The sequence below is a fragment of the Lathamus discolor genome, chromosome 2 (genome assembly GCF_037157495.1).
Source record: "Lathamus discolor isolate bLatDis1 chromosome 2, bLatDis1.hap1, whole genome shotgun sequence".
NCBI lineage: Eukaryota > Metazoa > Chordata > Aves > Psittaciformes > Psittacidae > Lathamus > Lathamus discolor.
Genome location: NC_088885.1, coordinates 96,328,330 through 96,350,696, shown reverse-complemented (window position 1 = coordinate 96,350,696; position 22,367 = coordinate 96,328,330). Strand labels below are relative to the sequence as shown.

Below are 22,367 nucleotides of genomic sequence, written 5' to 3'. Positions count from 1 at the left end.
AATTCATTATTCAGTGCAGTAACATCTGACAAAGTGTTACTTCAGTATATACTATTGTGAATATTCACAGAGCCTCCTACGATGTTTATTCAAGTAAAACTGTTCTCTATATCTTTTGGAGACATCCTGTTTAAGAACTCAATGCTACAATTAAAAGTTTTGTAGGATGCAGCTGGTGCAGCCTTTACCTGTATGAAAAATAAATCCCCTAATAAGTATTTTCATCAATTGTAAACAGAAAATTTTGAGACAGAATGCTGTTTTAAGAATGAGTCCTTGATGACTTGACTCTACCAAACAGGCATACACATGAGTATGCTGTCCCACTTGAAACTACTATACTTCCTTGAAGGTGGGTCTTAGATAAAAACGTGGACTTCTTAAGGAAATGGAGCTGCTTACACATATACTAATACACCCTCAGTATTCCAATAGTTACCAAACAGATTCTACTGGCTAAAGATTAATCTCCTGTTCAAGACAGCACAAGAATGTGCAGGAAAATAATACACAAACAACAATTATTTTTAATAAAGTATATTCATATGTAAGATGCTTTATGCCAGAGCAAGCAGGCTGGGGGGGGCGGGCAAGTCCAGAAAACAAAAGAACCAAAGTATTAGGATCTATGCTCTTCATATAGGCTTAAAGCATACTGCAACAGAATATTTGCCCTAAGCAAGAGCTGAAGATCCAGATACTATTATGATCTAGCTAAAGTAAAAGTAACCAGTATGACCCATGTCCTTCGTTTTTCTTTTTGGAGCCATGAGTGCACACAAGAATACCAATTGGGATTTTAAATAAATTAAGATTTTAAACAAATACTTTTAAATAAATTCTGTGTATACCTTCAACAGCATTTTTCCTCTATCTCACATGCAAATTAAAATCGAGACTGTTTAATTGTTCAGTAGTTGTTAAACACTTCTTTGAGGAAGAGACTTTAACCTCAAGAACACTGAATCACTGATTTCTGTGGAAGCTATCCCTGCCAAAGGAAGTAGCATGTAGGAGCTGTATGGTGGTGATGCCCACCAGATCTTGTCTACTGCTGCTACCAGATAAGGACAGCAGTGGCCTAAATCTGCCCTACTATTAATCCACCAACTATTAATCATTGCAGGAAACCTCACTTGAGTGAATGCTTCCTGAAGAAATATTTTGACTTTACTGTTATGTTTCCAAACCAAAAAGAGGGCAAGCAATCCTAGAAAATGTTAGAAAGACATACGAAGTGGATCACGTGCAAAATTAATGATACTAACCTTTAGTTAAGCATGATAATGCCATGCGTTGCTCAGGAAAAATGATAAAAAGAAAAATAAAGCTTGCAAACTCAAGACTACTAAAAGACTCCCAGGCATATGACTTCATCTACTTAAAAGTATTTTGAAAAGGTGCCATGCACTTCACACAAAATCAAGTTGTTCTTTTCTGGAAAGCACACAAAGTTGTCCCCTTGTCCCTTATATGTAGTGGCAAATTGAAGTCCAAGGCTGCTTAAAGGAGTGAAAGTTGCTAAAAGTCTGCAACAGAAAAAATAGTTGTTTAAATAGCACTCTCTGGCAAAAGGTGAGATACAGGGGTTGCTGTCACCTGGGAAGAAGCAAGTTACAGATTATTGGGTTTGCTTCTAATCTTTCCTTCTTTTGTCCCCTCCTTCCCCCTAGGAACTCATAATGGCACTGTCAGCTATCACATTACTGATTCTCACTAAATCATCATGAGAGACATGACTGTCCTCTGCTGAAGGCTTTGGAGAGTAACCACTTCTGTCAAAAAAAAAACAAGTAACTTAAAAACGTGTAGAAGCCATAATCACATTATTTTTGGAAAGCAGGAATTTAGATAAGCAAGCTACTTAATAGCTCAGTTAACCCATACTGGTTAATTGATCCAATTAATATATGCTATGGTAACTTTAAATTACATTCACTTTTTAATCTAAGTAAAAATAAGCTAAAGTAAGAGAATGTAGTGGCTCTATTAGAGCATTTTCATCCTATTTTGTAAGACTCCTAGATTGTTAAACATTCTTTCAGAGTTTGGGGGTTATCCTTTAGTCCTCCAAGTTTAAGGAAAATACAGAAACTATGTTTAATTTTTTTTGAATATTGAAGAAAACCTTGCAGCAGCATTTCCTGCAATGGCGTATGACTGTTATTTCACACTTTATTTACTTCAGAATCCTCAGAAGGATGCCATATGGTGGTGATAATTTACTGTACTTGAGCGTCTCAGTTTGATTCACATACTTCCTCCACCGAGATTTCAATTGTCAGCTGAAGCGGTACTCCAGTTACCTGTGAAAAGTCCTTCTAGAAAAGGAATTTTCCCCTGGCTCTTGCACATATCTTTTTGAACCCTTTAATACCTTTGTTGATTGCTCTTGCTCTTTTCTCCTTTGGCAGACTTCTGTGTCTAATATCTTTTCCTGAAGGTTCTTAAATCACAGCAATTCTTGGTATATTTCATATCAAGTCCCTGATAAATAATTTTTTCACATTATGTTATTCTAAATGGGATTCTGAATAGGCATTATGCTGCTTCTTGGCATCTTGTCTTAAGCAGCCTTACTGTGGTTTGCGCTTGTTCTTACAACAGCATAGTTAAAAATACCATGGTGGCATTTTTTTCATTTCACTGGATTCACATTCTCTTTTCCTGCAGAGGAATCCTCCAGGGTCACATTAATACAAGCTATTTGGTTTAAGAAAGTAAAGCAAATTTTATCCATGACTGAAAAATGATAAAAAAATAGAAGCAGTTTATCACTGCTGTCTGAGATGAAGTCCTTAATGCAGTGTGGAAGCCAGAAGACAAAATCTTCTAGGTTACCTGAGAATTACTTGAAATGTTTTATGCTACAAATTAAACAAGCAGTTTCATTCTTGTCTTTGGGCAAATTGTTGGCAACTTGATGCGGTGAGAGTTATGACTGTTTCTTAAGAACAAACTGGCAACCATCTCCATGTGTGCTAATACTTCTTACTGTCACTGCCCTTTTCCTTTCAACATTACAGATTGTGCCTGGAATTCACAGAACACCTGGAATCAGACTTTACCCTTCTGTATGCCCACAAGAACTAACAACAATCTGGCATGAAAAAATGTTCTGTACCTTCATAAGCATACATAATGTTTTATTTTAGCTGCCTTAGGGAGGAGAGAATACACTTTGTGTCATTAAAGGTTATGTATTTGACTTCAACAAATTGAACAATCTCCTTAAAAATAACCTCTATCTACTTCAGTTTTAAATAAATTCATTGCCATTTGTTACATGCTTTTAATTGGTCTGAAGGATAAAACTTATTTATCTTTTTTCTTTTTTTAACCGAACATTAATACTCTGTAGCATTAATCTCCCTCCTTTAAAAAAGAAAGAGACCTAGAAGCACTGGGAATGATCCCAGTAGTCCATACAGCAGACTCTGTTCAGGCAAGAAGCAGCTGTACTGGACTGGGACTTTGAGGAAGGCATTAATTTTTTTTAGATGATGTATTTTTATTTACAGAGCTCTTCTGTGAAAGCTCTACAGAGGCATTTTAAAATTTAGAATTGCTGATCCTTAAATCTGAATAATTCTTTAAAGTTTCATCTATTTATAATTTTATTGCTCAGAGTTCAATAGATTAATTTTCAGCTTTACAAGTGCAAGTGACATGCAATTGTCTTCATACAGTGCCTAGGTGTGAACAGAACCTGCAGGAACTGAACGGGGCTTTTTATTAAGGCTATTTATCCTAATGAAAATGACATCCAGAGGCAGAGCAACATCCTCACATATGCTGGATTCACGGGGTACTTGGATCACATAAAACGTGGAGCCCTTCCTGTGAACCTCTGTAAGATTCATGATACATAAACATAGAATCAGAATCATAGAATAGTTAGGGTTGGAAAGGACCTCAAGATCATCTAGTTCCAACCCCCCTGACATGGGCAGGGACACCTCACACTAATCCATCTCACCCAAAGCTTCATCCAACCTGGCCTTGAACACCGCCAGGGATGGAGCACTCACAACCTCCCTGGGCAACCGATTCCAGTGCCTCACCACCCTAACAGGAAAGAATTTCTTCTTTGCTCTTGCCATTTTTTTTAGGCAACCAGCAAAAACTTCAACCTCTATATTCACAATGAGATGCAGCAAGCAACTAAGCTAACATTCTCTACCTCTATGGAAGTAGTCTCCAAACTTCTTGATGCATTCCTCTCAGTAAAATAACTGTTGAGCATGCATCCCAAATGTATGTATGTATAGTTATTTTTTTACATTATATATATGTTCTTGATACTGTACTAACATATTATGCTTATTATAAATCAAACAAAAAAGAAATTAAAAAGGATGAAATCAAGAAAATAGTATTTTAACATATATTTTATTAGAGGTATAACTTCCCCCCTCCCCCTATTTGGTCTCACTAGAGCAATATAATTGAATAGCCTTCATTATTTTAAACAGGCTAGAAAATTCAGTTTCCATGTTTTTTAGTGTACGGATATAAGAGTTTCTATTAGGTGACTGGCTTACATCATTTGTGAAAATGAAATCACGTAATGATCGACACATTTCCAAAGTGTTCTCTCCATAGCACAAACTTCTTCTGAAAAGCAGTGACTTTCTCACTCACTGTTAGAGCATCACTTTCATGCTTCATGGGTTTGGGGTTCTTTTTTAAATATTTCCTAAGGACAGCTTCTGTTCATCGCAGAAAAGGTCAGCAAGTTTGGAACATTTCTCTTTTTGTAAAAGAAAAATGCATAACATCTTCAAGTTCACCAACTCTTTTAGGACTTCACCATAAGAAAACCAGTGAACGTATGTGGGGTACAAATACTGTCACAGTCACTACCCATCTCATTACAGAACATTAGAAGTATTCTGCTATTTAAAGGTTTTTTGGTTTTTTGTTTTACTATATATAAAAAATTAATTACATCATTAGCACCCTGTAGCACTTCATGCACTTTTGTCTCCAGCTTCTTTGCTGCAAGAGCTTGCTTATGAGTTGCAGAGGAAAGTAATTTCACATGCGATGCTAGCTCTGTAGCCTTACCCTGGAATACATATTTTATTCCAGAGGCTCCATCAGTGGTTACACTTGCACAGTTTTTCCGTAAAACATTACTCTTATTAAATAAGTCATTTTTGTGAAGAATGTATCTTCTGCAGTGCATTTTTCCATCAGTGGCTCACAAAAAAAAAAAAAAAGTACTTTTTTTACCTGATTCATTATTGAAACGGAATTCAGCAAACGCTGTCAGCTGAGAGATATAGAAACATCTGTACTTTCACCCAGCTGCCTCGTATCTTTTCCACTGCAGGACTTGTTCTAATATCTGTTTCTTCAACTCTGTAACTCTTCTGTGAATCTTCCAACAGTATTTACTGATGAAAGAATGGACTTCAGTTTGTCGCAATGTTGCTCTCCATTTATTATTTCAGCCATTTTTACCAGAGTGGGAAGAATATATGCTACCCCAATAGTATGTGGGGTTTTTTTCTTTGCTAGTAAGTAAGACGCCTCAGATTGAGTATCTCACGACTTTAAACTTCGCTGAAAAAACTGCAGACGTTTGTCTTCATGTTCTGGATGCTTAACTTCTAAATGTCTTTCTAATAGTAATGGATTCATTTATTATCAATAGGTAATGTCTCAAGGCACAATATACACATCATTATCACCAACAGCAGCTATAAATCCATATTTCAAACAGTTTTCTTGACAAGTTTGCCTTTTGGAGGTGGAGTGAGGCAAATTCTTGTCATATCTGGTTAGCTTGTCATTGTTTGGCTGATGAAGAGCTTGTACTAGCAGTAGGAGAAGTGTCAGCTCTGCCATTTTCTTGTTTGCTTGTACTGGCATTATCAGTACTATCTTCAATCTGTATTTTCTTTGCAAGAATCTAGTTAAGCCACTTGTCCATTTTGTAGCTTAGTGAAAACTAGATAATATGATCCATAAATCTACTTAATTGGGCACATGTGAGTGAGGATGCCACCGTCAACCTCTGTATGTTGCGAAGTACCCACACTTTCTTCAAGGCAGCCCATAAACCCTGCATGACCATGTGAAATATGGACTGACTAAATGCAACAGTGTCAGTCTGTATATTAAATATTAGTAAAGCTTAATTTCTTTCTTAATTTTTTAGATAAAAATAAATATAAATGGAAGTTCAACTATTTTCTTCCTGCACCCCAACGAATCGTCTTGCACACCCACTGGGGTGCACACACCACTGTTTGGAGACCAGCGCTCTGTGGGATCCTTAGTCCTACTCACTCTTTAGCTGTGCAAGGTTCAGTTTGCCAGAATCTATCTGGATGACAGCATGCATTGAAGGCAATCTGTGCCCACCTGCAAAAAGACATACACTTCAAGGCATATGTCTATAAAAAAAGACATATGCTTAAAGTACCTAGAGTCCCTATACACTTCCTCTCCCATGACTGAACATAGCAATTCTATCCAGTTTTCCCACTGGAATGGGAAGCAATGCCAAGAACAAAAACCTCAAAATTGAGAAGAAAACCATAAGATTGGTTTGCAATTTGGAAATAGACTGTGCAGTGAGACTAAATGAGTTCTAAGATGGATTAAGACAGAACCAAATCATGATGATACAGTCTGTACATGATAAATTGCCTACTTAAGGAGATTTTTTAACTCCAATCTCTTTAATCTAGCAGGCAAAAATACATAAAATATAGTGACTGGAAGTTAAAGATGAAACAAGACACATTTTTAATGTGTATCACTATCCCTTAGGACAATGACAAAGAGTATAGAAATTTCTCAGCCTTCTGGTTTTCTTGAGCATGAATACATGAGAAACGACAGTATTACACATACATGAATTAGATTTTGTAACATTTTTATTTAGCAAAGCAAGAAAATACCTAGGGTTTGACTATGAAAAAATGATTTCATGCTAGAGATATAATAACCAAGCTTTCGTATTTTGAACTTCTTACTGGTATCCTCTCTAATCCTCACTCCAGAAAGGTACCTTTCATTTATTTACACTTTTGTGTCTGTATTGACAAAATGAGAATAAATACCCATAGATAACAGCTACAGCTGAACCCAGGACAATAATAAAAATATCAGGTTCTTTTTAACTATTTAAAATCTACTGATGGAAAACCACCAATGACTTTCTGGCAGCAACCTGAGCACAAAGCAGTAACACGACATAGCAAGTCCAATTGGAATGAAGTTATGAAGTCAAGTTCCTTCAGAGCAGCCTGTGTAGTGCTCTGCTTTGCATTTGTGGATAAAACAGCAGTCATAACCCACTAGTGCTTTAGTTATTGTTCAACAGTGCTTGCAGAGTGTCAAGGACTTCTTTCTGCCTTTTGCCCAGGAAAGTCAGTACGCTAGGAGTAGGTAAGATGTTGGTAGGGGACACAGTGAGAATAGCTGACCCAAACTGATGGAAGGGATATTCCATACCATATGGCATCATAGTCAGCAATAAAAGCTCAGGGAAGGATTTTTACATTATACTACACAACACTGTATTAAGATCTACTGGTATATAAACAGGATTTTTAAAGAAAAAATACAAAGATTTTAACACCCAAAAGAAATGTATCAGTCAGTCTGAACTCCTGCAAAATACAGGGCATAATGCTTTAGTCAGAAAGTACTGCACCAAAACCGTGGAACGGAGGTTGACAGAATCTCAGCCTCAATAAATATCTTTTTTGAAAGTCCTTTCTGTCTTGGAGACAGGTGAGAACTTTTACTTTTTGCTGTAGACATATTCTTAGGATCACGCTTAAAATCCCAGGTCCCACAGAGTTTAGCATTTGCTTATCAAGCAATCATATTTAGCTTTCTTTTTTCTTAGATAAAAGCTTGCAAATAGGCCTAACTACAGCTGAGAATTTTTTCCTTCCTTGCATTGAAATGCAAACATCCATACCGTGTACATCTGCAAATACTTGCATTGGTTTTCCTTGTCCGTCTTTCATTCTTACACTGAATTTTACAGGAAAAAGGTCTTTCGTACTGATAATAGAAAATGAATGTGAGCTCAGTACTAGTCCACAGTTTCATTTTAAATTGACACAGAATTTATATCATAGCACCAAAGGATCTGCGAGCCTTGTTTAACTTGCACCACAGCATCACCCCTACAGGCCTCTCCTCGGATTCTGCCAAAAGCCAGGCTGCAATTTCTCCTGAGATCTTTTTGTCCAAGCTACTGCAGCACAAGAGAGGGTAGTCCAGTCCTCCTCATTCTTTGCCTGTGTTTCCTGTTGAGCTTACTTGCATCCATCCAACACAGCAAACTAGCCATGTAAAATCTCTCAGGTATTCCACTGATGAAGCCTGATAACTGCATGTGCAGCTCAAGTTCTTTGTGCGTGTTTCCCAGGCTGCATGCATTTGTGTATCTTTGAGTCAGGCGTCCCTTCACCCTGCTTTATCGTTCCTGAATTCTCTCCTGTTCCCACCACCCTGCACCGTGTGCTTTTGAGCCCTGCCTGCCATTATCTCATTCAACTGTGGGTTATCTCCCTCCCATGCAGTTGGTAGGTTTGTAGTTTCAGTTAGCCAGTGGAAAGCAGTATGAATCTGGACAGTATCATCTATTTTTTTTTCTATTGAGACACCTCAACTTGGGGTGAGAGGTGCCCACGGGCTGCAAAGGTAACTTTACCTGCCTAAGGGTATAGGTCAAAAATATACAGGAATCTTGCCTGAGAAATAAAGGCTCGACCAGAGGTAAAATTAAGAAATTGATGACAAGTATTTCATATGGAAAAAAACTAAACAAACAAGTTATGCAAAGCATTTCAGGGACACAATGTTTAAGCTAAACAAGGCAGTCAAGGTGATGGGATTTCTTTAGTTTTGTCTAGAAGTGCACACAACAAAAGCAATTCCAGGGGAAGAGAAGAGCTAAAAAACACTAGCTTTGAGGCAAAAGACTGTTGATAAGTTCTTGTTTTTTGCCTTTGACAAGCATTTGTCCTGAGGTGCCTAATATTCATATAAACAAAAGCATCCATGAAACTATGGGTGATGAAATCCGCCACAGAAAACTTCCTAGTAAATACCATGTTTTTTCATTTCAGCAAGCTGGACAAGCGAAGTGAAACTAGTCTGAGGGCAGACCTCAGGACTGAGACTGCAGAAGGCTGACAAGGGTAACACAGAGCACTTGTCTGTTCCACCAGCGCAAGAGCAAACACTTTTGCAATCATTCGACCCGACAGATGCAACAAAACGAGATTTTTACTAGGCTGTAGGCAAATTAGTGTGCTAGTACATCAGAACATCATACAGGCTGAAATTAAACAAGTAAAGCTAAAGTGAGGAAAACGACTGGAAAGCAAAGTAAGAGCTGAAGGCTACACTGCAGCACATCCTAATCAAAAGGTAATTCATATATTCCCCTACTCACCTTCTCCAGGGCATACCATTTCAATGTGAGGCAGAGAGTGCTACAATCTCTCATACTGCAAGGAGTATAATTTTTCAGTATAGCCAAAGAAATATATCAAAGCTGTGAACTCCACAAGCAACACACTGCATTAGCATGGCAATTTGGATCAGTACTAAACTAGGGGTCTCTGAACTCCTCTGAATTCTCACTGCGATTGTCAGGACTGGATACAAAACCCTACAGTAAAAATGAAGATTTGTGTAATTTATTCGAAGCATTTTGAAACAGATTTTCCTCCCTTTTCTTTCCAACTAGTGATTTTAATACTGATATAAATTGCTGGTTTATAGTCTTAGAGAGAAAAGACATCTTGAAATGACATGTGGACATCTTGATGAAGCTAGGCAATTATAAAAATGACTTGGAGAAAACGAAAGGATACACTTTTCATTGATAAAGTTGCTGCAGCTGGATCCTGAAGTCCCATTCTGTTTAAAATTAGCATCTCACATACAAAATCACTTCAGATAAATGAAGCATAGGGTAGATCATACCTCTATTATATACAACTTCAAAAGGCAGAAGATTCCCAGACGAGAAGTTTTCAAGCTGGAGGCATAACGAGAGTCAGAGTTCAGCATAAAGCAAGGGGTGAAAGTGAGCTAAGTGAGGTCTGGGGAAAACATCCCTGATGCTTCTAGTGACTGCAAAAGAGCAGTTAGTCATATCCTTTGCTTGAAGGCAAGAAGAACTGTGGAGAGTACGGTTCTATATTGAATAGGAGGGATTTTTTATGGACAGATTCTTGCTTCTGTAGGAAGCTGTGGCTTCAGCGATCAGCACGCGAGCACCACTCCCCAGAACTGCAAAACCACAGCCTCCTCTTTCCCATACATGTGCTTGGAGTAGTGCATATTCCTAAATAATTTTGTTTACTTGTTAGAAAAGGCAACTGTATCCTATGGTATGAGCTGGCTTGACAGCTTCCCCCGGTCCTTGATAACTGTTTGTTCTCTCTGGCAAGTTTCATTTGATCACAGATTATTATTAAGGAAGCTTTGGCCTGCTTGTTAGGATCTCCTATATAACGCCATATATCGTCTTGTCTCTCATGGTGCAGTTTTAGTTTCTCTTAGCAACCCCTATTTAGAACAGAGAGGCAAAATGTGTCAGAACAAATCTTCACTATGTCTCTAAACTGCAAACAAAGGCAGTAAAGACACCCCTGCTTATGCCACATTACTAACTGCGTATCTAAGGAATGACTAGAGCGGTGTCTGCAGAAGACCAACATCTGCTCATTTCTCATCATCCAAACAACTGCCAGCTCAATGTCTATATACAGGCTGAACCTTAAGAAAAGTTTTGTAAGTGCAACAATCTCTACAACACTATCTAATTCTGTTCTGCTATCCTCCTCCCTTCAGTACATGTGTAATTTGCAGAATGAAGTACAGGAATTCACCACCCACCTTCCTCCCTCAAAACAGTGCAGCGAAAATATAAGCATTTCTTGTTATGCATCAGTTTAAGGGTATCTGGACACATTCCTTGTTTTCCACCTACTCTGTACCCTTCTGGAACGGGCTGCACTCCATTTATTACAGTAGTTCAAGTAGTTGGAGTTACTGCTAGGAAAGGATGCAGGTATCTGCCACTTTACTGATTCGGGCTCCATCCTGGTCGTGGGCTGATGTGAGTTTGACCTCCCTTTAGAAGATCCAAAGAGAAGGGAACAGAAAGAGAATTTCCACGTCCTTGGTGTGTTCTTGAAAGAGAAGGTAAGGAAAAAATATCATCATCGCAGAAGTAGCTCTCCGAGAGTCAGGACTGACCTCCACTCAGTCTTTGAAGTACAGACAGTAGCACGTTGGGGTCCAGGAAATTAATCAGGGATGCAAATCCTGCATGTACAGAACCACATCTCTATAGGCCCATAGGAAGGCTTTAACTTCCTGGAAAGTGGCAGGATTTATAATACACGGAAATCTTGGTGTTGAGTCTTTGCCACTTTTACTAGTTCCTTGCTCTGTGTGCTGTCATCTCTGACTGATTTTGGGAATGTATCCAAAAAGTACTCCAACAATTGCATAAGGAGGAACAACTAAACTCCACGGGTCTTGAAGCTAGAGACAAGGAGTCTAAACACTTTTACAGACCTAGCTTTATGAGTCTCCTTAAAGCTTCCTCTAGTGTCACAGCAACAGCAAAGAGCTCTGGAGATGAAATTAAAACAGCCACTGCAACATTTCTAGTGAATTTATCTCCTATTTAACATGTATGCAATTTAGCTTTTGACATTTACAGAAAGGGTTGTCTCAAGTTCTCTTTAGCTGTGTTGACTTCAGTCAGTTTAGAAATGGGTGTGCTGGAAGAACTCATGCATTCATTCAGCCATGAAATACTAATACAGTGTCTAAGTAGTTTGTCTTATTTGGATTAAAAAAACAGAGGCATTTAGCAAAAAATTTTTCGTAATCAATTTAAAACATCTTCAAGGGTATCTCAATATCATAATTATGATTATTATCGTAACATTCGCAATAATCATTAGTTTGATTAATTCTGCATTTTCTAACAAAAATAAATAAATATATTTCCATTAAATATGTCTGTCATCCACAAAGTGATGGAACACTGAATTAACAAATCAAATATGTTCACTTGTAGAAGGAGCCCATAGTTGCAATTCTGTTTGATTAGATCTGGGGGGAAAAAAGGAAAGGAGATTCTTATAAATAATGGGGTGTATCTAAAATCCACAAGAATTTATCACTGAAAGGGGCTGCCTCAGACAACGAAACAGTTGATACACAGATTAAGAAAATCCACACAAGGGAAGTCTCTTCATATGCTGTAGGCTCCAAAACACTTTCCAGAACCAAAACTTAAATCAATAATAAAATATTAAAGGCTACAGCCATAATGTTCCAAAAGAAGAGTTTAAAAGTGAGAGAAACTGAAAGCGCCAACAATGTCTTAAGATCCTGCGGCAGCTGGGATCTGTTTAATTAAAGTCCTGGAAATTCTAGGAAGCTTACCACATGTAAAGACCTACCACGTGTGAAGCTCTACACTTCATTTTCTGATTTATGTTAACAAAATCATACCAACTACCCTTTATGATGATCTGCTTTTTCTTGTTATGGGAATTTATTCCCTTTGTCATCTACAAGTGTATACATTCTTCTCCTCAAAGTAATGAATTAATACACTGAAAACAATTGGTCTTTCCTTCTAGACTATTCTATTCCTGCATCCCATACAGACAAAGCAGTCTGTGCAGCAGTCATGGGCTTTGCTTTGGGCTGCTCTGGAGACAAGGTCCAGGATCATCAGGGAACTCCTGGGAGCCCCCTGAGGTCACTTCAACCTCAATCTTTCTGGAATTATCTGAACTCCTAAGAGTGTGCTTCAGAGTAATAGTTGAGATTTCAGAATGCTGCTACAAAATCCATAGGTATGACTAAACTGCCTTAGAAAATAATGCTTTTCTGCATCTTGGAATTAGAATTGTGCTGTGAATTTTGAGGGATTGGTGAAGATCTAAGCCACAAGATTTGGAAAAGGGAAATACCCAGTTGATGTGTCCTGTATTTCTGAAAGTTTTGATACAGGTTAGTAGCTCAAATTATTCTACTGATCTGCAACAAGGTTGATTTTTGTTCACCACAATTTGAAGCTGTTTTCCAAACTCTTTAAGTGTTTAGAAAGTAATTTTCATGTACACTTGTGCTCTTGTGCTAGTCACTGGCATCAAACAAGCTCAGAATATGCCAATGGCAAAAAAAATTCTTAAGTAAAGGGGTAGCAATATGGAATGACATTAAATTTACCAGGTCACATCTCTCAAAGAAATTTTCTCACTCAGGGAAAAGACATTCTGTTCAATGGTTTAGGACACTTCTCATCTACAAAAGAACCCCTACTCTGTAGCTGAATGTGCACAAACCATTTCTTATATAGATGGACAAACCTAAACTAAAGTTCTATCTCTCTGCTTTCTCCCCATTTCCTGTCCTATGACTTTCCCATAATCTCATAGCCTCTAAATATTTATCAAAACTCAGTAGAACCACATTAAACCTAGTACTTCAGTAGTGTTCAAAACCTCTAGAAGTCCCACTGTAACTTTGACAGCTTCTCCCCATTTAATTTCCATTGCAAAATAGAAAGAGAATTCACCATATAAACACTGTTTCCTGGCAAGCAGAAATGCCTAGATCCACTACATGTTCCACTCCCTCTCGGAGGTGAACAAACATCTCAAAAACAAGCAAACAAACAAAAAAAAAAAACCCAACAAACTGTTTTCATAATGGCTTTCGCACTCTCACAATGCAAAATCTGCACTTTGCAGTTTGAGAGATATCCAATAAGTCTCCGAGAAAGTTAAGTTCCTTCTTTTCCAAAGGATATGAGAACTGCAAGGAAAGCTATAACCACAGAGCCCGAGTCACCTTTCAAATGGAAGATTAGCTTTGGACAGATGAGCTGATTCATGACACAGTGGAATGACTGCTAAGATCATGTGCAACAGAGAAGGCAGAAAGTTGGGTGGGCAGTTGCAGGGGGAGGACTGCCCCTTTCATCAGCAGTCTGCAGTAAAAGTGGAGTAAATAAAACATGAAACTGCACTGGAAATCTAACTGTATGCAGATCAATCTGCCTGCTCCACACAAATGAACAAGAGTGGCCAGACGTTAACAGCTTAAATTCTTACTTCTCTGGGAGGCTGTCTGCCTGAGGCATATGCTACAGAGTGATTCACACCACTGTTTCACTAAAGATCCCCAGTACAACACTGTAGCACAGATAATCAGAGGACAAATGGCACTGCATTAATGACACAACAGATACATATTCAGGGGATGACTGGGAATGTGTGAAAATTCCTTAGAAGAGTAGTGTTAATCTTTGTCTTGGTCCCTTTCTTCTTTTTATATAGAGTGAATTATTAACATGAAAAGAAGGCAGAATTATGACTGACACTACATCATATGTTCTCCTACATTTCTAGATTTGAAGTACAGGAAGGTTGACTGCGATGTCTTTTCTTAAATTCTTTTCTTAGGGAAAAGATATTTCCAGCCCTGCAGAGATTCAACCTTTTACATGGGTAGTTCACAGCTTCAAAGTATATATCCAAGCTTGCTAAAGATTTGCTTTTGTTTCACTTTTAAACCAGCGAAAGAAAAACAAGAAACCTCTGTGTTTAATACAGTATATATTTCAACAAAGGCTTAAAGGATATTGCAGGTCATATCAAGGCATCTCAAGCATCCTACACACATGAGAAGAATAGACTGTCAATAACTATCCAGTAATGATGACAAAATTAACAACTTTTGCCTCACAAACTGGGCAGAAGTTACCTGTTTATTTTGCCCTGACTATAGCAATCTATGTTAGGAAAAGACTGCTCTTTCCCCAAAAGCAGCTGAGCACAAGAAGATGAGAGAAATTCCTGGGTGGGACCAGAAGAGGAAAGATCTGGCAGAAATTTTCATTTCCTTTAGAGACGAAATTATGAACCAGTAAAAGGAATCTGAAAGGTGTTGTGGAAGGAATGAAATGACACAGAAAACAAGCAAAAAGACGAGTAGAGTACAGGAGGAAGACACAACATGTCGAAAAAGTAAGAGACAGTAGAAAGGATAGTTTGAGAAAGTTCTACAGTTAAAGAATTACCTTTGTAATGTCTCAGTTTTCCTGCTCTCATTCTTTTCTCTCCATGTATTTTCCCATTTTTTTTTCTTTTACTACCTCCTGTGTCTCATATTGTGTTACTTTCTGCCTCTCTTTTCTACTCTGCTGTCAGAAACAAAGGTGCAGGGCTCCTTCTAGGATTAAATCACTGGGTACTGTGCAGAGCTTCCAGCTTAAATATTGCTGTTACCTGGTAAATTTGATCCTTCCAAGCTCATTATTGAAGAAAAAATACCATTTTTCTTGCTGCCTTAATACCTGTTGGCAACTGCAACGGAGAGTGCAAATCTCTGTTCTTCTGTCTTTTCTCAGAAGCCAAGCCTGAGAAGTCAGAGTGTAATCACACCTTGGAAGTCTGCCCAGGGCAGTGGTGGAGTCACTGCCCCGGAAGCATTCGAAAACCGTGTAGGTGAGGCCCCCAGTGACATGGTTTAGTGGTGGTCTTGGCAGTCCTGTGGTAGTGATTGGACTTGATGATCTTATAGGTCTTTCCCAACCTAGCTGTTTCTACGATTCTATAATGTATACCTACAGCCATCAAGCACTGGTCATTTTCTGGCTGAAATTTGAAAGGTCACCAGACATTGCATTTCTTTTCCCTGCCTAGTCTCTTCCAAACCCTCAGTAAATCTCTCACTGCATCTGCTTATCCAATGAATTAACTGACTGCTAACTCAGATCCTAGTTCACAGACTCCAAAGAGAGAGAGCAAAGATACAATAAGCAAACTTCATCAGGGACTGTAGTGACAGGACAAGAGGTAACAGGTTCAAACTTAAACAGGGGAAGTTTAAGTTAGATATAAGGAAGAAGCTCTTTACTGTGTGGGTGGTGAGACACTGGAATGGGTTGCCCAAGGAAGCTGTGAATGCTCCATCACTGGCGGTGTTCAAGGCCAGGTTGGACAGAGCCTTGGGTGGGATGGTTTAGTGTGAGCTGTCCCTGTCCATGGCAGGGGGGCTGGAACTAGATGATCTTAAGGTCCTTTCCAACCCAAACCATTCTATGATTCTAGATTAGTAAGATCTCTACCCTGCTTTCTCTACAGGTATAGACATCTACTATGCTTAGAAAGCTTGTTTACTAGCTGCTTTTCTTTGGAACAACTTTATTTTTTCCAGTATTACATTTTCTGGGATGAGAATTGGAATTTATAGGTGCTAAATGCTTTTAAGATGGGTAAAAAAGACCCTGAGAACTTGCTGATTTTGAAGTAGATGTCGGTGCACAAAATGCAGCACAGCCTCAAGAAATCCTAAGAGTGTTAATCATGTCAGCCAGAAAAAGTGCCATTTTGTCCACTTACAAGGGTTTTTTCTCTTTAGTTTTTGTCACCAAGGTATTTTTAGTTTATTAAACTCAATAAAGATCGTCAGAGAGTCACAAGAGATAAAATTTTATCTTTTATTTTTCATATTGTTAATCTATTTCATTAGCTTACTGCACACTTCTCATTTCTTCTGTCTTTTTGAAATGCCACCTACACTGATAAAATTGCATTAGGAGTTCTCAATATTTCCAGGAAGAAGCAGAGAAATCATATAAAGAGATGACTATTAAGAAGCAGAGAAAAACAAAGAGTCACTTGAGACGATCAGAATTTAACTTGTTTTAAAAACAATCCCAGACAAGACACTCAGTGGGAGGGAAATACCTATTTTTAAAAATCTAGAAAGAGCATGAATATACCACCAAATATGAGGTAAAAATGCAGTTTCGCGGAATTTTTATGTGACAGGGAGCAAAAAGAAACTGAAGTCAGCCTAAAGGAAGTGTCCGATCAAAACAAGGAAGCCAGAATCCCTCTTGTACCAGTGAAATCAAGTGCCAACTTTCAGTTTGAAGCATACCATGAACAAAAAAAATGTGCATAAATAAATAAGCAATGTGCAAAAAAGAGCAGTAAAATACTGAAGGCAAACTAGAATTACTAATTAGTAAATACAGCATTATCTGAAAAACAGTAAATAATTATGTAATTTTCTGTTTCACAGTCATATTTTGAAGCCTTCACATCTTCTATAATACTGGTGACTCCCAACAATTTTGAGTTATTGACAGTTAAGTATGACTTTGTTTTTATGACTCTTCCCACTGGAACATTAAACACAACAGAAGTATTGCTTGTTTTGCCTAATTCAAAATACAATCCCAAAGACATTGTGCTAGACAGCAACAAAACTGGACATACTGGTTGCTGCATGATTTCCAACCAGCTGAAAGTTCATCAGGGAGCTAGAAACAGGACACGGTCAGGACTTTTCCAAGAACTGCGTATGCAACAGCTATAATTCTTCAGGGATGACAAATATTAAAGCTAGCCTTGCTTTGAGCAGCAGGTTGGACCAAGCAACCTCCTGAGGTCTCTTCCGAACTAAATCATCCTATGATTATATACCATAGCAAATACTTAAAGCTGAAAATCATGAAAATATTTTGTAACCTCATTAACAAATATTTGCCACAGAATTAACCTTTGAAACAGAATCTTCTCCCAGAGGATGAGAACAGGGCACAGCAAGCCACAAAATATAGGGCACAGCAAGCCACAAGATATAGGACACAGGAGCACAATAGGCATGAATTTGTCCTAATTAAGTAACAGGATGTATATTATCCTTATACCAGGATGACATACAATTTAAAAAATAATCCAATAGAAGAGACCACTGAGTTCAGGTCACTTGAAAAGTCATAATCCTTGGGATTCTCCCAAGAAAGGAACCTTCAATATATCAGATATAGAGATACATAGGTATCAGTATCATATATATATATATATATATATACTGGCTCTGTGCTTCAAGAACTGAAAGCATGATGGCATAAACTTCTCCATTCTCTCTACACACATTTTGTCTCACTCAGTTACCTGGAGAATAAGGAAGGCAACATTTTTTTTTTTTTATAAGAAAGAGGTTTTTCAACCAAGTAAAAGGAAATGTGTGATTGTGATAACACAAAGTCTCTGCAGGAAGGGTTCCCAAGGAAAATGGCTAAAATAGAAGCAAGAAATCCTTTGATATTTTGGCTCCAGAGATAAATTGGAGTAAGACTGATAAGCTAAGCAATTGAAGCAACTGCCACATTACAAACCAAGGTAAACCAAAGAAACAGCTTTATGACTTGCAGAGGTAGATACCTTGCAGAGAAGTTAGGTGAGCTTTAATTATTAGCATATAAGATCCTAGTAAAAAATGCAGAGAGACAGGATACAGTGATCCAGCTAAAGAAAAAAAGTGATCAGCCCCCAAAACAACAGAAGTTAGATGGCAGCTGAAGGATGCAATTGGAGTCCTTGTTGACTAAACTCTACGGTTATGAAGTCTCTACATAGCATGAAGAAGACAATATTTATGCCCACATGTGTTTAGGTGGAAGGACAACTGAAGGAAATTAAGACAGAGATCTGTCAAACTGATACAGTCTTTCTGTGTGGGACTTTCACCCATGCCTTTAGTCCTGTATCTTCAGTCTCTGCCATGGACCTGCCCAGCTATCACCAGACCTGAACCTGACCTGTGAACTGATTTCCTGGCTTGACCTTGGACCTGCCTCATTGCCATGGACTTACTTGCCTGACAGTCTGCACCCTTGTCTGAGCCTGGCCTCGAACTCTGGGCCTGCCTTTCCCTCTTGCAGTGAAGCTGGGCCATCTGCCCAGCCATCACATGTGCCCCTCCACTGCTGGTGGTTCCCATCCCTCACTGCTCCTGGACAGAGAATTATTTCCTCCAGTTTTCCCTGTGCTTTCACATGGAATGGATGAACTCTGCATGGATCTGAAAAAGGAAGGATAGAGCTGTAATAATTTCAAAGGCTCAGGATTCAAACCACTCTATAAAAATCACCTGATTTCAGGGAAGTTTTAAGTAGATCTTTCATTACCTGAAATCTTTAATGAATCACACTAAATTGAGTTTGCAGTCTGACACAGAAGGTGGCTTACGTTTCAAGAGAAATTGAAAGACTTTGAAATCAAGTGTATTACTCCAGCAAATCCTCGAAAGCTGCAGTTTAAGTGACTCTGACAGACAAGAAGTCCATCCTGTCCCATTTTGCCATCCCAAACATGGCATTTGTTTAGCCTTATCTTAGCAAACCCTACATGATGTTCAACAACCTATCCAGTCTAATCCACTGTTTCCCACATTTAATCCTTTGCATAAACATGTTTCTACATTACTGAACTTTTTTATAGACATCTCTGATCTAATTCTTTCTCAAGAAAGACGATACTAGACCTGATGTGCCAAAGTACATCTAATGAGCATTAATTATTGTTAACGTTTACTCTGTGTATCTTAAATGTCAATACTGCATTGCATCAGGGGTGGTGAAATGAGACCCACTTCCTTTCTACTTTCTACAGTAGGCCAATCAGTTTGAACTTCTTGACCCTTACCCAGTTTATGGTTCATTGCATTGCTTCCCATACGTTCTCTGGAGATGTGCTGCCTAGATAGCCATGTTGCATTTTTTTCACTTGGCATATTATTTATATTAAAGCCTGTCTCTACTTTTCAAGATCATCCTCAAACCTAATCCTGTCCTCTGCAGAGTGCTTAAAGCTTTTCCTTACTAGGTATCAACTGCAGATTTAATAAACATTTTCTGTATCCCAGTATCTAAAGAAAACCTCATCTTTCTAGAGAAAACCACTTGACAGCATCTCATCCTTCTTGTTCGACAGCAAACCACTGATAACTATTCTTTGAAATTATAATTCCAAACCAAAGAAAGATAAAACATATCATAGTTTTGGGTGACTTTTTCCTTCAGCATTTGTTTTAAAAACTAATATTCAACATATCTCATGTCAGTTAACTTTGGTGGCAGAAAGATTGGGTAGAGACTCTTCTTACAGAATCTTCTTCAAGACTAAGTTTCCTTACTTTTCTTTAGGAATACCATTAACATTTTTATAAGTCATAAAACATCACACTTATCACCTATGCCATCTCTTTGAAACCTGTTATCTTGTCATAGAGGGAAATCAGATTGCTATACGTGATTTATTCTTAACAAATCAGTTTTGGCCACTGCTTAGCATCTTTTTATCTTCTGGGTGATTCCAAATAGATTATCTGCCCAAATGTCTTTCCAGGAATTAAATTTAGCTTGACTGGTCTATAATTCCCTTGGTCTTTACGTGTTTTTTGGAAAGACAGACGCAAAGCTTTCTTCCTTCCCCCTGTAATTCACCTTCTTTTTGTCCTTTAATTCTCAAAGCTCATGCTGGAAGACTCCAAGATTTCCTAAGTACATTATAACAAACTAATTATGCCAGATGATTTGAAAATATCTTGCTCATCTAAGCAATTGGCAACCTGTTCTTACCCATCTTCACTAATTTAATTATGCCAGTCTTCAGAACACAGCCATCTTTTTTAATGAATGCTAAGAAAAAAAAAACAAAACAAAACCCACCCACAAAAAACAAAACCAAACCAAAACATGCAGCCACGAAACTGGTATGCTTCTGTTAGTTAGCCCATTAACTGACAGAGAAGCAAAACTCTTTCCCTTGTCTTGCTCCATTTAATTACTTCTAGGATCTTTTAACTACTCCATTGTTAAAAACATGCTTAAAGCACTTGGCCCATACATTATTGTGATTTCTATGATCAAAATGTTGCTCAGGGTCAAACTCAGAATATTTGGAGGGTGCATAGTATTTGGTCTTATCAATTTTGGGGGCTTCGGTCATTTCTCTCTCAGGAAACTCCTCCAATATTTTCAGCCATAGACTTACCAGATTTTGTTCCTCAGTGTTCAGACTGATGCTTATAATATATCAGAGTGCAAAAGGAACACGATGAAATTAGACTCATTCTCTCTTTTAAGTGAACCAGTGTTAGGATACAAGACTCCTTCAAAATCATACACTTTGGCAAGTCACAGAGCATAAAGGAAACTTTGCTACCAAAAAACCATGATTATTTTGCACTTAAGTGATCTTAAATGATCTTGGGTGTTGGAAAACAGACAAGGAAAAGCATGGATAATTTTTATTACAGTCAAATATTCCCCAGAAGGGAATTAAGGGTATTCAGTACAGTGAATGTGACTGAGTAAGACAAAGACAAACACCACTGAAACAGTGTGTCTGTTTCTTTTTACTTAATTGCCATCAACAAAGAAACTAGCTCCTTGTAAGTCTGCTATTAGTAGCTCTCTTTGTATAGTGGAAATTATGCAAATCTTACCTCAGAGAACCTTTGTACATCCTGAGTTAAAGTTCCTACTCTCTTCCACTGATAATATTTGAGTAGCTTCAAAATTGCTGGATTCACTGCATTATCAGATGGCACTGTCCGGAAGAAATAAGGATATTTTTTCTTATCAGCCAACTCTGGGGTTGTTGCTGCAAATGAGAGCTGAAAAAAATTAAACAACACAAAAATGAAAGTCACCATAAGTCATCTAGCAGCCAGAAGAAAAACTTTGCTCTGCTCAGTGTAACAAGACACAATCCACACATTATGGTCATGTAGAGAATTTTCATCATCATACAGTTTGGGAGTGCTACCAGCACCATTTACTCATTTACTTTTAATGGGATTTTTGAAATATCTTAGCCCTATAAGACACCTGCTAGGGGATCTTCAAAGTCAGGGGTGTAAAATCCTCTATTTGAGATCACACATCTTAGAGCACAAAGCAGGAAGCTCTAAGGGAATAAAACTCTATGATGACCTTTATCAGCTTCCTTTTACGTTCTCTTCATAAAAGTTGAGAATAGCTCTAAGGGGATATTCTCAAACTCTTATATATCTATCTAGGATGAACCTCTAGTAGCACTTTTGCCTATCTTCGGGTAATAAAACTGCTCCAGGTAGCAGAAAAAAGAGAAAATAATTATGGCAGCCAAGGCTGCAGCTGAGAAATTTATCTGGCTCCCAGTTTCCTCCACTGAAGCGGGCCCTGTGATCTGTGTCATCAAAGGGGATTCAGTGGCTAATTCTACGTGTCTGAAAACACCAGAATTTGTACATGGTTTGAGAATGCTTATAGTGAAAGAAAAGATAAATCTCTCAACACACACATACAAGCACAAAACCAAACTGAAAACTTCGCTGAATTCTTCTGCCCAAGTTAAAGGCAGTATATCTTTGTCAATATTTTTCAGGCAGTGTCAGGAAGAGAATGACTGCATATTCACTTTTTGAAAATACTCCCATTCCAAAGACACTTGTGGTTGTTCCATCCAGTATTTTTAGGTTACTAGGAATGTGTT

The 22,367-nt window shown here is 38.1% G+C and overlaps 1 protein-coding gene across 1 annotated transcript in view; it reads right to left on the bottom strand.

Moving 5' to 3' along the window:
- The window catches only part of GABBR2 (gamma-aminobutyric acid type B receptor subunit 2), a 449,684-nt gene that overhangs the window by 254,011 nt on the left and 173,306 nt on the right, over nucleotides 1-22,367 (bottom strand). The window contains exon 3 of the mRNA XM_065669323.1: nucleotides 21,337-21,507. Within this exon, the coding sequence (XP_065525395.1) occupies nucleotides 21,337-21,507 (171 nt within the window). The remainder of the gene's footprint in view (nucleotides 1-21,336; nucleotides 21,508-22,367) is intronic.